The following is a 15994-nucleotide window of genomic DNA, read 5'->3' on the forward strand; positions in this document are numbered from 1 at the left end:
TTTGGAATTGCAGGGTTTTATATCAATAGCAAGGTGGACACAAAGGTAGAGCTCGCAGGTTACCTATAAAAGCTGATATTCGTAAAGCATTATGCTTTCCTGGTGGTTCTACACTCATGATTTGCCATCTAAGGATGGGATTTTCAGCTGACGCTACTAACTCTATGAAGTGTCTTCCCTCACAACAACGTCAGAATTACTTGACATTTGGAAATGACAAGAACGACCAGCTTAAATTTACAGGACAGTTACACATTGATTTGAATCTTTCAAACAACTCTACTGATAGAACAGATAATATGGAAACTAGTCATCCCAGGCTTTGGTGAATGATGGATTTTCAAAAGAATCTGATGAATTGAGCGGTGCGTTTTCTCCTGGTATATCTTTTAATCTGTCTGTCTGGGCGTCTCCCTCTCCTATTTGGGGATATTTTCTGGAGTCTAATAGTTTTTTAAAATTGGAGGGAGCAACTGTAGTCTCTTTGCTTAGGTCTATTTATTGTATATTCTATAATCTTTTGCTCTATAAACAAGATTTGATGGTTGCAATTATTTGCTGGTGCAGATGGTGAAACACCACCCGCTATTGCAGGACTTGCAAACGATGAAGTTGATGCTGAAATGAAGGATTGTTCTAATTCCACAAAAGTGCAAAGAGGACCTGGGAAGCTCTTTGTCATCCTTAAAGTCAAAAAGAGTGAAAGGTTGCCATTTAGTTGATGATAGATCTGAGTCTAGCTGGGGTTTCGTGTCAGAGGTTGATAGGACTAATTCTTGTTTTGTGGGATGCTCATGGGGTGTTTCGAGCGGAAAAAGTTCAGTAGAGCTTCCATATGGTGACTCTTTGATTGTCCAAGAAAAGAATTCTGAGAAACTCAAAGGGGATTATTTAGATTTAGAAGCTCAAGTCAACAATGAACAGCTATCAACTAAACAATGCTTTAGAATCATGCTGATGAATATTGCTGATGATGCTAAGAAAATGCACCTTACAAAGGTATGTTTGATAGTTGCATTACCAGAGAAATTCTCATGTACGGGATTGGCAGTACTGGGTACTGGCATGTCGCTTTAATTGTCCTTTATGTCGGAATACGCTTTGCTTCTTCTGAACGAATCAATCTTCTTCCTTGTGAGGACTGATTCACCATAGTTGGGAGGAACAAAGTTTTTAGAAATCAAATTGTGTCAAACTGAATCTTTTTGAAAATTATTTTCTCTAGTAATGTGATAAATTCCTGGAGATTTTGTCACGTATGAAGCCTTGACGATATTCTTCTTATAAATAGGTAATTGAAGCCCTTGGTGGCACTGTTACCTCTGAAGGAAGCATGACCACACATATTGTCACAGGCAAAGTGAGGAAAACTTTGAATTTCTGCACTGCCCTCTGCTCAGGGTTAGTTCTAAACGTCCATTTGCCTAGCTTCATAGAGAAAGTATTTGTGGATGAAATATATTGTTTAAATAGTTTTCATTTGCGGCTAGAGCTTTTGAGATTATCGGAGTCTCTGTTTTTCTGGTTTAATTTTGATATGTTGATGCTACGCATATCTCTTGTTTCTTGAATGAAGCGGATTAATTTGTTTCGTCATCTTTGATCACCTTTGAGTATGAGTGTTTTGAATCTTGCATGTTTTTCGGTCATGCGCATGTTTTCCTTATATACCACCTAAATAATCTTATCTAACTTCTGCATAGTTATTTTTCATCTTATTTTAATTTAATTGCTGATATTCCTGAAAAGTGTTCACAATTTGCCAAGATCTTAAAATTTTAACAGTGCACTTATTTGCAGAATAAATGTTCTTTTTTTCCAAGGTTAATATAAACTTTAGTCCCTCAAGTTTGCCCTCATATTTGTTTTGGCCCTTAAGTTTTAAACCATAAATTTTGGTTGCTCAGGAGGCAAAATAGTCTAAGTATGTATTAGATTATAGGGATCAATGTTACAAATAAAAAGAAACTTGAGGGATCAAAACCAATGAAAAGCAAACTTGAGGGACCCAAGTTTGTATTAATTCCTTTTTTCAACTATTAATTCATTATTGTCTTGAGATTTTTTTTAAATTTGCTTCTTTTCGGCTTATTTCTTTTAATCAAGTAAAGTTTCCAGTAGATCATGTCAACCGACAGCAGATAATACAGAGAGCACTTTTTGCAAGATCACTTCATGGGAAATGAAGCCGTGCCGATGCACTTAAATGCACACTATCTTAAGATATCTATGGTGAACAATGAGTGGCAAAACTAAACTAGTTACTGGACGATGCACGTCAAAATACAAACCTAATAAAAAAATGAAATAAATTGATTAATGTTTGTAGTTTTGTCATCACATGGTAGTTCTCTTTCTTATTTTATTAATTTACTAAGCACTGGCTTCTGTTTTGTTTCACGCTTGATGTGATTGGTGTTGTGCATATGATAGTATCATACACTTCCAGTCTTTAATGTAAAATCTATTTAACTAATTTGATGAAATTAAGGAAGTTATGTAAGTTAGTTAATTTGTTTTCTAAAATACTATAATCATCTCTTAATATCTTTTCTCCCTCTCTTACCTGATTATGGTTGAGGTATTGAAAAAAAAAGGAGTTATACACAACTCATGTGGATGTTACTACACAGGGCATGGGTGGTCTCATCAGATTGGTTAAAAGAAAGCTGTCGTGAAGGCAAATTTATTGGTAAGTCAAGCCAACTATCTAGTTTAATATCTTTTATTCATTTGGCAATATAACCACTCGTTATTTTAAATCAATATGCATGATTGGCTTACATATTAGATGACAAGGATTACCTATTGAAGTACAGATCTGATTTAAAAAGTGCAGTTTTCCGTGCAAAAGCCAACCCCCGAGCTTTATTCAAGGGGTACAACGTGTGTATTGCAGAGCATGTTCAACCTCCTGCTAAAACACTATCTGCAATTGTGAGCTCTGCTGGTGGCATTGTGAGTATAGTATTTAGACTGAAATCTGAATATGGTTTAAGAAAACTATAGAGTATGTGTTTGGAAATCCCCCCCCCCCTCTTGGCTTAGTAGAATATTGCACCTTATAAGCGTGTATTGTACTGAGAACTAACCATATGAAACATTTGAATACCAATTCTGACATGGTGCGACACACGCAGGCATATGCGCGCACGCACATGAAAACATGTTGTTTGACCTCTCTCTCTCTCTCTCTCTCTCACACACACACACACACACACACTGTTTGACATATCACACCCAATCATAAAAGCAGTGTTTGACCTCTTAAGGATGGTTTGCTTCATTCTTTTCCCGTTCTCCAATACTCAAAAGTTCCAAAATTCAATTCTATTAAGAATAGTGCTCTGAAGATTTCTATTCTCAAAAGGTTAAGCTGTTTTGCTATTAGTTCTAATTTAAGATTCTCGTTTTAACTATATCAAGGTTAGAATTTCAAAGTGAACTGAATATTGGAAAAGCTGAATTCCTTGAAAGATAGATTTCTCCAGTCTTATCTTTGTTTTTCTTAGCAAACCACCCATATCTGGAGTTAGGCTCCGACTAATTTGGATCAAGCTGGGTCGTGCTTCAAAAATGAGGTAGCTTTCTCAAAGATGTCTTTTAAATCCACAAACCTGAACTCAAAATATCTTGTGGTTTCATTACATTATCTTTTAGGTTACCTAAAGTGGTGATGAGTTTTTTGGAATTCACAACTAATCACTCGATGAGCCCTTTGGGAAGTGGTACCTTCAAATTCCATGGCCAATTGAAATTTTTAATCATATAAAGTTTCCTTAATGCCAAGCATAAGCCCTTTATCTTTTCCTATTTATTAGGAGCTATTTTCTTTACATACAGCAGGGAAAAACTTGAGAGTTGTCTTGCATCTGCTTCCTGCTCACTTAAGTTTTGCTTGCTTATAGATAAATATATTCAATTTGTCACAAATTCCACTGTTTTTGTATATCAGGTTATTCGTGGGTTGAAGAAAGTAAATGAAACATCCTCAACCATTTTTGTGACATGTGAAGAAGATATGGAAGAAGCAATGGTAGCTGCAAAGAAGGGGATCCGAACTTTCAGTAGTGAGTGGTTTATGAACTGTGTCATGAGACAAGAACTTGACATGGAGGCCTTTCAGTTTGCAGAGTCCTTATGAGGATGGTGACTTGCCGAGTGATGATTAACATGATTTCTTGTGATGCAGAATTAGACCATATCTATCGTCACCCATGTATATTTTTTGCCTCATGGATTCATACCCCTAAAGAGAGAGTTCTAGTGCAACTCGAAATTTGACCATGCGGGTAATATGACAAGGTAGCCCCGCCGGCGATTGTTCTAGTTTTGGGCTTGTAACTGGATTTATCGCTGATTTTGCCAGAAACGTTGCAAATCTACTTGAGATGTATAGAGAAAGAGACCTGTGTGGTTGGAGAAATGGAAAAAAGATCTTGTTATCCTTACTGTATTTCATTGGCCAATGCTCATCAGATCTAGAGGTCTGAATTTTTTTTATTTTTTAAATAATTATTTTAATAGGTATAAGATAAAAAATAAAAATAATCTCTAATTATTATCTTTTAAAAATATAATTTTTTTATATTTTAAAATAATTATTTAATAATATTAAATCTGGACTGTCCAGATTACTCATCAGGTGATGAGTATTGGGTGCTCATCACTTGATGAGCATCGAATGGGGACTCGTTCTGTTAATCTCGTTTTTAAATTGTCAATCTTAATCATTTCCCCTACTTTTTTGGCCTCGTCGATCTTAGTATAATGATGATGATAAACGGAATTTTTCGCCCACAGACAAGCGGCAAGTAAAAACACCAGTTTTTCCTGTCTTTTTTTAAATTTTTTTAAAGAAGTTACCTTGATTGTATATATAAAGCCGTATACGAATTTTTTCAAGCATTAATTTTCTTAACTAAATCGATGAATTAAGGGGCATTTGATTTTTTTTTTTATAAAAAAAATCGGCACATGAATTTATAAAATAAATAAGGATGGATTAAGAAAGTCGAGAAAATTTTACATATTAAATACTTCATCTTTTCAAAATAATCATTTCTTAGGTATTTTTCTCTCTTATTCTTTTTCTTAGAAAAACCCTTTTAGGATATTTTTTCAAAAAATATATTGATTGACTATGAAACATTTCATAAATAAAAATATCATAATCTTCTGAAAAAGTCTTCTAAAGAGAAGAAAGAATGATATACATTGAAATGAAGCTTGCGTTGCGTATGCGAATATTATTATATATTTGTGTCTATGTATTTGTTCACATATATTAATTTATTCGAATTTAAAATAAATTAAATATACTGTTCTTTTTTTTTTTCACCAGCAAATTAAATATAATGTTCACAAGTTATGAACGAAAAAGAAATTATAACTTATTCTTCAATTTTCATTTTCCCGGGTGGCATTATACTCGCCCAACCTTGCCCCTCATTTCTCAATTCTTTTTTATTTAGAAGCAGTTGGCGGCAACTAACGAGGGCAATTCACTATCCACTCCCCCGTTGTGGTTATATTGTAGTCCACTTGTCGTCATTGGCAGCGAACATCTTTCTGAAATGAATTTGAAGATAAGAATCTCAAGGTTAGAGGGTGCACGGAAGGAGGAGGAGAGCAGTTGGGGAAATAGCTGTAGCGTCCAAACGTAGCAATGGCGACCATCGCCTCTGATCGTGCTTGTGTAAGAAGCTCTTATGATTCTTCGGCTTCCTTCGGTGCCAAATTGCAGGATGCTCTGAGGAAGAAAAAGCCACGTACTCAGCTGGGAATTAGAGCTTGTCATTCCATGGTTGACAGGAAAAAAGTCTACGAACAAGTGGGTCTGTTCCATATTGCTTTCTTTGCACGCAATAGCGTACAGGAACTATAAATGATTTCAGATTTCTGTGGTTCATGTCTGGATTATACTGAAATGTTTGTCAATGGACTCAGTTCCTCTAATTAAATAATGTGTGATTGACTAACTGAGGATAGAAACGGAAGGAGGCATCTTCTGTTTAAGCTTTTAGTAGATAACCAGGGCTAGTGCTCGGCTGTGTGTTTTCTTTCTGGAACGGTTTCTCTTGATGTTTGATTATGGAAGAAATAAGCATTATTTCGCGATAACTGGGGCAAGAATGTGAGTTGATGGTGTTATTTTGGACATTGGTTGATGTGATAATAGGCTTTGTAAGCGTAATATTTACTTTGCTATTAATGTTTTAATGTGGACAATGGTAGCCTATGGACATTTACCTTTTTAGATACCCCCTCTAACCCAAATTAGAAATCATTTTTAACCATTTTACGCTTACCAATAAAGTTTGTTGTTGTTAGTTAAATATATTAAACTTCTCAAAAATTACATTTAACTTTCCAAAAGTACCCTTATTAAATAGTAACCTCATATAAATGATGTCTCTCTTGATTTCTCTCATAAATAAGGGTAAATTTGAGGGAAAAAGACATTTAATGCTCACCGCATTCTATAAAATGACTTGCATTTTGAATATCTCAAATGGTCTTGAATATAACTTACATTTTGGGATGGAGGGAGTAACTAGTAGCAGTGACATTTGATTTGATGGCCTAGAAACTTAAGGCATGATAATTCAATGGCTTGGTGGAATTTGAGAAAAGGTACTAATCAGATGGAAAAGCTACTTGAGCTGAATTACAAATTAATATAAACCCTTTAGGTCATGCTAGTTGCACATACAATATGTGGGGAATCATGCATATATTTTCCCTTTGGAAAAGTGATGCCGTGTGCAACAGCGGTGGCCTTCATCAAACTTGTAGATTGTCAGTTGCTAATTTCTTTATCTCCCTTTTTTCTAGACATAACTTCCTGAGTTGGCCCTCAATTTTATGTTATTGACACCTATTCTGCTAATTTGGCTGGCCAATGCTAAGCCATTGAACCAATTTTAAATAAGGAGTTCTATTAGGCTAGCAACATTTACTATTTGTCTGATGCTTACTTCTTTGGTGTCCATTGTTTCTGACAACCTACTGAAATAAATACAATCAGGTTTATTTTCTCTAAGAAGGAAAATTGAAGATGCAGTTCTTCGTGCTGAAATGTTTGCACCTACAGCCTTGGAAATGGAAGAAGCAAGATGGATTGAGCAAGAAGAAATGATACGTAACTATAATCTATGGGATGATCTTAATAAGTCCAATGACATTCTGCTCAAGTTAGCAAAGAGTGCCAAAGTAGTTGATGCTCTTAAGGACTTAAAATATAAGGTTATCCTCTTTTCACATCAATTTCATCAGAAGTTTGGTTGTGATTCTTTTTTTCCCCCTACCTATTTGAAACAATTGGTTGCTGATGATTTGTTGGCTTATGAATTTCTGATTTTTTGGAATCTTGTAAATTGATTAATGATAATTGTGATATAGCAATGAATTTAAGAATGAAACATGGATAAATAAATTAATGAGCCATAATAGTTGGAATGCTATTCTATGAAGCTTAGTGATATGACTAATGTTATGAATGACATCTTTTATTATTCAGCATTCATTCATAGTCGTAGCCACTATAAACTTCCTTTTGTAGTAGAGTTCTCCAATCTTCATTCGACCAATCCCCTGAAACCACAATGTGGTGAATGCTTGGATTAGGAATTCTGATATCCTAGAGAAGGCTAGCTAGTATTTTGCTTCCTGATGAAGTCATAACATGACTGCCCTCACAGCTTCAGCATCCCAAAAGACATAATGTTTGCTGTAACCAGTAAAAGCATGTAGCTAATCTCATTCTAGTTTATATTCTTACACGCTTTTTTTCTTTTTTATTTTCGTTTTGCAAAAAATAAATGATTCAGTGTTCTATGTTTTGGTATTCTGCAGGTGGAGGAAGCAAAGCTGATTACTCAGTTGGCTGAGATGAATGCTATTGATTATGGGTTTTATAAGCAAGCATATGAGGCATCTTTGGATGTAAGCAAGATTCTGGATCGATATGAGACGTCTAAGCTTCTTAAGGGCCCATTTGATCTGGAGGGAGCTTGTTTGATCATTAAAGCTGGGACTGGCGGCGTCCGTCATAAGGTTTGATAATCATATGTTTGCTCTTGGCACTTCTTTATGGTAATGAACCTCCATGCTTAGTTTGATCTTGTTTCAAGGAGTACACAGTTGGAACTAAAGTTAACATCACCCCTCGTATTCTTGTTAGAACCTAAATGCTTAATTTTCCATATTGCTGTATCCATAAACACCAAATGCTTCTTTAGTCCTTTCTACAGCAGTTTAATTCAATATGCCAATTTAATCAGGCTTTATATTTTTCAAAGCATACTCTCACATATGTGAGGCAAATTGTTGACAGATATTCTATAAGCCTGAAAATTCATTGAATGTGTGGATTTTTGTATTGTTTTTCCCAATAAAACTGAATGTTCAAAATGAGCTATTGTAAAGCTGGGTTGTTGACAGTCCAAACTGTGATCCAATATTATCTGCGCTCTGGCTATTTATTTACATGTACTTCTGGCATTCTTTGACCCACTTTTGCGTAAATACAGCTTTGGGCAGAACAGCTTCTAAGTATGTATCTTAAGTGGGCCAAAAAGCAGGGTGATGAAGGAAGAATAGTTGATAGATGCCTGTTCAAGAATGGTGGCATTGCCTCAGCAACTGTAGAATTTGAATTTGAGTATGCTTATGGTTATCTTTCAGGAGAAAAAGGAGCTCACCACATGATAAGGAGTTCTTTGGATGAATCTTCTCTGCTGGAGGTGACTTTCCTATGCCATGGACTATATCTTAAAATTCACTTCCATTCATGCACCTAAGAAAAGTTTGCATTTGTTCAAATTTGTCCTTGCATAAACCTTTGTGCTTCTTTAAGTGGATATGGACCAAATTTGCTGATTTCACTCTAAGATGTTTTTAAGGAACTTTTCATTTTGTCAGGATTATGATAATCAGGTTAAAAAATTGATGAAAATAAAGAATGTTTTGGAATTGAAATGGGATTTGATCATTAATCAATACTTAAAAATACCGACTGACTGACGGATTTGATAACATTTGAATGGAAGATTCTGTTTACATCTTAAAGCTGTCATTTATGTAATCTTGATTGATCTGCATACAGAATGAGGTTCGGCTGCTTTATTGCCATATTACTCTTTACCCTTTTGCACTAAATAATGAAATTTTAGGGCCATTTTTGTTCGCAAAAATTAAATTTTGCAGGGCAGCCCAGCAGTTAAGCATGTGGTTCCCGTGTTCCTTGAAAAGTCATCTGACTTGGAAATTGATCATGAGGATTTGATATCATCTTTCTTAGCAAAATTAAATTTTGTAGGCCAGCTCAGCAGTTGTGGATGTTGTTCCGATGCTCCTTGAGAATTCATCTGACATGGAAATTGATCATGAGGATTTGATTATCTCATCGCCTTCAAGTGTTGGAGAACAGAAGAGCCATACTAGGTCAAGAGTTTGCATTCAGCATCAACCTACTGGGATAAGTGCGGAGTCCGCAGGTACTCACTTACATACATGTTTAGTTTCACGTTATAGTGTTATTCACTTCCTGTCCAGAATCTTGTGTCAGAATTTAATGCTCTAGTAGTTTAAATCAGAACCTCCATTTGGATTTTGAAATTTGATATGAACTTCCCTAGATGTTGAAGCTTAGCATGTTGGGCAGGTGAGAGAACCCTCTTTGCTAGTAAGATGAAGGCGCTTAACAGACTGAAATCTAAACTTGAAGTGATAGCAAGGGAACAAGGAGTTTCCGGGATAAGTGGTATTAGGAAAGATGCCATTGTGAATCTATGGCAAGAAGAAGCTCGCAGATATGTCTCTTATCCGTACAAGCTAGTGCATGATGTAAAGACTGGCATTGAGGTGCCAGACCTAAATTCTGTTTTGGAGGGCAATATTGGATCCCTCATTGCAGCTCATATTAATATCAGAAACTCCTGTCATAAGGTCTAAATCTCCTAGTCCCCATCAATACAAGTCCCTGATCCCAGGTTATTTCAGCAGTTGGTTACACAGTCAATGTTCAAAAAACATGAAAAGAAAAAGGGAAAAGAAGAGCACATTGCTTATATTCTATATTTTCTTCATGTTGGAACTTTCTAGATCAAAACTTCGATTTCTTGGTGTCATGGGAGAAAGCAAAGGAAGCATCAATCCGTCATATTCTTAGACTGATTGCTGACTTAAATAACGTGTCGTTATGTTTTACATCGTTAATGGGATCATGCCAGAGCCCCTTCTTTCTGTCTGTTGAATTCCGTTTGTGTATATATAAAAAGACTTTTTCTAGGCCTTTCCGAAATTTTGGCTTCATGGTGAGAGGCTGAGGCTGAGAGCAATACAGTGTCACCATCAAGTCACGCGATAGAAACTGCACTCCTCTGTTGAACCCCCAAAAAAAAAAAAAAGATTTTTTAAGCTATTCTTTAGAGAAAATCACAAAAAAAAAACCGTTAAAATAAAAAAAAATTACACACATGGATCTGTTCATAAAAATTGTTGTCAAAACCCATATTATAAAACTTATAGTAATATTGTTGTGGGTTTTATTTGTAATTTTTTTATTTTGGCAGTTTTTTTGGTTATTTTTTTCTTATTCTTTCTATTTTATATTTAAACTTATGTAAGCCTTTCTCAAAATCAAAGGCTGTCTAAAACGGGTGTCTTTCTATTTTTAAAATTCTATTTTTATTTAAATATGTGTTAGTTAAAATGACATTTCAAACACATATATTGAAAATTTAGTGAATGACAAATTTAATATAACAAGGGACACATTAATTAACATAATTTATATTATTTTATTTTAATATACAATTTTTTAAAACATTTATTTAAATATTCTTATACTTAATTATTTAAAATTCTTTTTTAATTGGAGGGAGATGGGGATAAACAATTGGTTTATGAAGACATAATTTTAAATAACAAAATTCAATTATTTTAAGATCTTTAATATAATATTTTTATCCGTATTAAATAAAAATGAAAGGAGGTCAATAAATTTACAAATAAGTATTTTTTATCCCAAACTATAAATTTCTATTGGGAGGCATGTCGTAGATAAATTATTTTTTCTCATACCATCCTATTTTAATTCCAATGGTTTTTCATTATGAAAAAAGAGGGCAACGGAAAAGGCTACTCGTTGGGCTAAAAGGTTGGTAACTGATAAAATGTCTTTAATTTTTTATTAATTGAAATACAGTTTCGCCATTTAATACTGAAAAGGCCGGCGGGCTAGTGAGATTTTCAATTTTTTTGGCTAAGAAAAGAATGTTAATTAAAATCTTGTAAGAAATTAAAAAATTCCAATAAAAATTGATAAAGAAATTAAAAGTAAATAATTAATTTTAAAATTAATTTGTAACAGAAAATCTGTTTATAATTTTTTATTCTTAATATTCAAGAAAAACTTTTTCCAAGCAAAAAGAGACTTTTATGATTTTTGGTGTGAAAAAGTTCCTTTGTTTTGCTGGGAAAATAGTTCACTAAATAAGAATTTGGATAATATATGCTAATCAATGGGCAATTATAGTTCACGACTGATAATGCGCGGGAGATTATACAGCAAAAGGCAAAAATTGATAGGAACAACAATCCCAGCTGGAACAATACGGGTGATTAACTGATTATAATTTGACGGCAACGACCAAAAATTGACGGTAATAATGGGTGCTTTGGCGCGCCCTTCGATTTGGCGCCGGGAATTTTTCTTTCGGCCATTATTTCCTTTCTGGAATAAACTGCATCAGAAGAACCCTGAATCCATCATGGAACATGTTGGGCGGCGCCGTTAGTTTGATCTTCGTGTGTGAGTAAAGAATAGTTGATCACTTTAGTAACTAATCTTCTGTTCTGTTTTCTTTTTTTAAATTATCAAAATTGTACTTAACCTCCGTGTAACTCTTAGGTGATCTCCAATGGCAAACTTGTTCTGTTTGGAGAATCTGGGAATGGGAGAGCTTAGCGCACGCGAATGCTTTTCTATTGCCCTCAAGCCTGGCGGTGGAACTTGTTTAGAGGTATAAATCAAAGTACCGACCTGTTAGCCCTGGTATTAGCTCCCACCAGATTTTATACATTAAGATATAGATATTCAAAGAATCACTTTCCAGTTTTTACATGCTTCAACTGTACGATTTTTCCCTTATCTTTCTGATTTAAATGAAATGATGATATTAAACTCGACAATTTCGTTCACTTAACATTTTTATTTACAACTGATATTCTCTCTCTGTTTTTTTTTTTTAATCATCGATTCTAGTCATAAAGAGTAAGATTCTTGATTATCAAATCTCTTTGGAGGAGCGGATCAAAATTAACCATGTTGCATCAATTAGCTCAGCAAGTAATAGATCTCCTTGACCCTTCAGATTTTTGTGTGAAGGTCTATCGTCAACACTCATATGGGAAATCTTGAAGGGGCTTACGATGATGTATAATACTGTGCACAGCAGAATAGAGGTGCATTTGAATTGAACGCATTAATTGTAATATCGCTCTTTCGGTCCTTTCTAGTTACTCATCAAGAAAATAATGTGGCATGACAGTGTTTCATCTCATCACCCCACAAGGGGTTTTAGTTGTTTAATAACAATCAAATTCCTTTTCTGGTTTATACACTCGCACACGCCCCAATTTGCTACTACTTAAAGTTGCTTTTCAGGAGGATAAAATGATGCTCCTCCGGTTCTTAATATAAGACCCATTTAACTAATTTGATTAGATTAAAGAAATTAGGTAAGTTAGTTAATTATAATAAATGTGACACGTTTTTCTTAAAAATACCATAATCATCTTTCTTAATACTCTCTCTTCTTCTTCTACTTGATTATGGTTGAAAGAGTATTTATAGGGGTAATTTAGAGAAAATTGATAAATATAAAAAATAAGTCTTATATTTAAGATCAAAATCAACTCAACAATTGGGTCCTATATTAAGGGCCGGAAGAGTATGTTTTAACCCCATTGGCTTGTTATGGTAATATACTTTCGGAAAATTAAATGGTCTATGATAACCTGGTGTCATCTAGATGCATAACTCTGTCAAGTTCATCCAGCTCTAATATCTTTGAATAACGCTGGTAAAAAAAAAAAAAATCTTTGAATAACTACCTGCCCGAGATTAAGTGAGAATAATTTTTAGCCATTAAAATGAGACATGTCTTTCACCACGGAGAGAGAGAGAGAGAGACCTATGCCTGGCTGTGCTCATATTTTTATCACGCTGGGGTGTTGCTGAACTTAAAGGTAACAAATTGGAGGGATCTGGGGTCTATGAAAACGAGGTGTGATGTTTCATCCATTTTGGCTTCCTTTAGCTGTTCTTTACATCACCGAATGTTTTTTGACCGTCTTACCCTCGGGTTTGAGTTTTTCTTTTGCCCCTCATTCTTCAAGGTAAATAGGTTGGAGGGATCTTGTGTCTATTAAATAGAGGTGTGAGACTATTCTGCATTCCTCTTTGGTAGGCCCCAAAGGAATATATTCTGCTTTGTGCCATGCTCATGCTGAAGCAATTCTCAAGTTCCATTAGTCAATTATGTTTACAAAAGTTTTCCACTTTTGTTATGGCGATACAAGTATTGTTGCCCCAGATGAAGTCAATGACCAGAACCATTTTGTCCGCTCTGTATTCATATTTCAGTGCTTGTTAGTTGTTACCTGCTAGGAAGCAGACATGACAATTAAAGGAACAAGTGATGACTATATGTTTAATTTTTAGCTACAGCTGAACCAAATATGCCTTTTGATATTTGAGATGTGTTCTGCATCTTTCTGCTTGCATGTTTCCTTTTTCTCCTCTGCGTTTCCAATAATCCCATTCGTAGGTCGACTTTGCTATTATAATAGAAGTCGGTCTTGGAGGCAAAGAAGCCTGGACCGGTGTGGTATAGTTTCACTAGTTCCTGCATTCACAGAACCACAGCATTCCGAAGCAGTGGATATTATTCTTGAGAGGGCCAATGAACTCAAGGTAATCTTTTGTTTTCGGGAAAACTCCAAACAATGCAAAAACAGGTAAAAGAAAGAGAACTACCTAGACCAATATTTCATCGTTCACCTTCCTTTGGCTAGGCGGGAAATGATAAAAGAGAATAGAATGATGAATCATCAATTTAAAATCACGAGAAATAAAATAATTTATTTTTCTCTATTTAAATTTTATTTTAATATGGTATTTTTTAAAATTCTATTTTATATTTCTTAACTGAATATTTTTATCACTATCAGCTAAAAACATAAGGGAGGTCAATATATTTAAGGGAGGTCAATATATTTACGAACAATTACTTTTTTTAATCTTTAACTTCTAATTTTACATCAAATTATAAATTTTTATTCAAAGATATGTCTTAAATAAATTATTTTTTCTCATGCCACGGATTTTAATTCACATGGCTTTTCATTACGAAGAAAGAGGGCAATCGGAGTAATTTACAATATTAACTATTCTTGATTCAGGCGAGATATTCCAACATTTTCTAGAATTGGACATGTTTTTCTAATTTAAAAGGTTTGCTACTGATAAATGGTTTCTAGAAAAATAAATTTTCACCATTTGGAATTAAAGCTGGCTTGTAATAATTTCAGTTTTTTCCCAATAAAAGATTTTCAATTTACATCTTGTAAGAAATTGAAAAATTTCCGCTATAACTTTTTAAAGAGGTGAAAATGAAATAATTAATTTTAAAATTATCGTTTATTATTAATGATGACAGAAAACTTCGTAAGATTTTTTAACTCTTAATATTTAAGAAAAACCTTTTTTCCTAAGCAAAAAAAGATTTTTTTTTTAAAAAAATTATTTTCGGGAGAAGAAAGTTCATGGAATCAGAAACGGCTAGTTTGACTCGAACGGGCAAAAGGGGATTGAGGAGTCCAGCAGGAATTTGGAGGACAGAGGAAGGCAGTTTGGCGCGGAATGGTTTTTCAATGTTCTCCAAACCCGCCAGGCAAAAAATTCTTGGCGTCTTTTTGGCGCTTATTTGTAACGCCTGGAAGTTGGGGTGGCCTTGGGGAGGTATCCAAGACGAGGGAAGCGGTAGGGTCAAAACTTTCATTTGTGTTGGTATTTATCTTATCTTCCGGTAACTGTTGTATTAGTGCGATTCGTTTCATCCCTTTAAAGCGATAGGGTTAGTTCTAAAATGCAAACGTTATATGTTTCTGATCCCTTTGAATGTGATGGTTAGCCATATTGAATTAAAATGTATTATCAAGTTGCGTCAGCACGAATATGTTGACATGGTGTTGAAACTTGTGTTATATCAGTTATGTTTTCTGTTTCAAATGCAGGTAATGCATCTAACAACGAGGAACGTGACCATCGAAATGGGTCAGTGGTTCCGATGAAGTTTCAAGGGAGTGCGGATGGGAAGTTGGGCGCCCATTGAGTTTATTTGCCGTCTAGAGCGGGAAGCTGGTAAGTGCAAATGTTTCAGTAGTCATTTCATTATCCTGTTTACTGTTGCGATATTTCTTATGATATTTCTTCTTCTGTAAGAAAAAGGGACTGGTATTTTCTCACTGCTATGAGAAAAAATGTTAATAGCTTTTACATGTAAATCTAGCTTTCTTATTTTGACCATCTTACCCTTGGGTTTGAGTTTTTCTTTTGATCTTTACTCTTCAAGGTAATGGGTTGGTGGGATCTGGAGTCTATTAGCAAGAGGTGTGAGAATATTCTGCATTCTTGTTTGGTAGGCCCCGAAATAATATATTTTACTTTGCGATATGTTATAGCAATTCTCAAGTTATATCATTCGATGATGGTTACAGAAATTTCCATTTTTGTTATAGCAATACTATTATTGTTGTCCACTCTTTATTCATATTTCAGTGGTTATTATCTTACCTCTGTTAGTAAGCATACATGAAAATCAAAGGAGTAATTGATGACTATATGTTTAACTTTTAGCTAAAGAACCAATATGCCTTTTGATATTGATATGACAATGGTTTGACTGTAGTGGTTAATTGATGT

At 34.5% G+C, this 15994-nt stretch overlaps 2 protein-coding genes across 2 annotated transcripts; both read left to right on the forward strand.

Annotated features, from left to right (window-relative positions):
• The first annotated feature begins 134 nt into the window (after window positions 1-134).
• LOC114754044 (uncharacterized) lies at window positions 135-4451 on the forward strand. The gene is made up of 6 exons (XM_028942779.1): window positions 135-325; window positions 630-999; window positions 1292-1401; window positions 2634-2692; window positions 2840-2958; window positions 3956-4451. Exons 1-6 carry the CDS (start codon window positions 135-137, stop codon window positions 4142-4144), a joined length of 1038 nt encoding a protein of 345 aa, XP_028798612.1. The 3' UTR covers window positions 4145-4451.
• Window positions 4452-5499: 1048 nt separating this feature from the next.
• Window positions 5500-10306, forward strand: LOC114754045 (peptide chain release factor PrfB3, chloroplastic). The gene is made up of 6 exons (XM_028942781.1): window positions 5500-5837; window positions 7031-7248; window positions 7858-8058; window positions 8535-8747; window positions 9323-9500; window positions 9668-10306. Exons 1-6 carry the CDS (start codon window positions 5669-5671, stop codon window positions 9955-9957), a joined length of 1269 nt encoding a protein of 422 aa, XP_028798614.1. The 5' UTR covers window positions 5500-5668; the 3' UTR covers window positions 9958-10306.
• The last annotated feature ends 5688 nt before the right edge of the window (window positions 10307-15994 follow it).

Source organism: Neltuma alba, unplaced genomic scaffold (genome assembly GCF_004799145.2).
Source record: "Neltuma alba isolate B1F8T4 unplaced genomic scaffold, ASM479914v2 tig00008473_pilon, whole genome shotgun sequence".
Taxonomy (NCBI): domain Eukaryota; kingdom Viridiplantae; phylum Streptophyta; class Magnoliopsida; order Fabales; family Fabaceae; genus Neltuma; species Neltuma alba.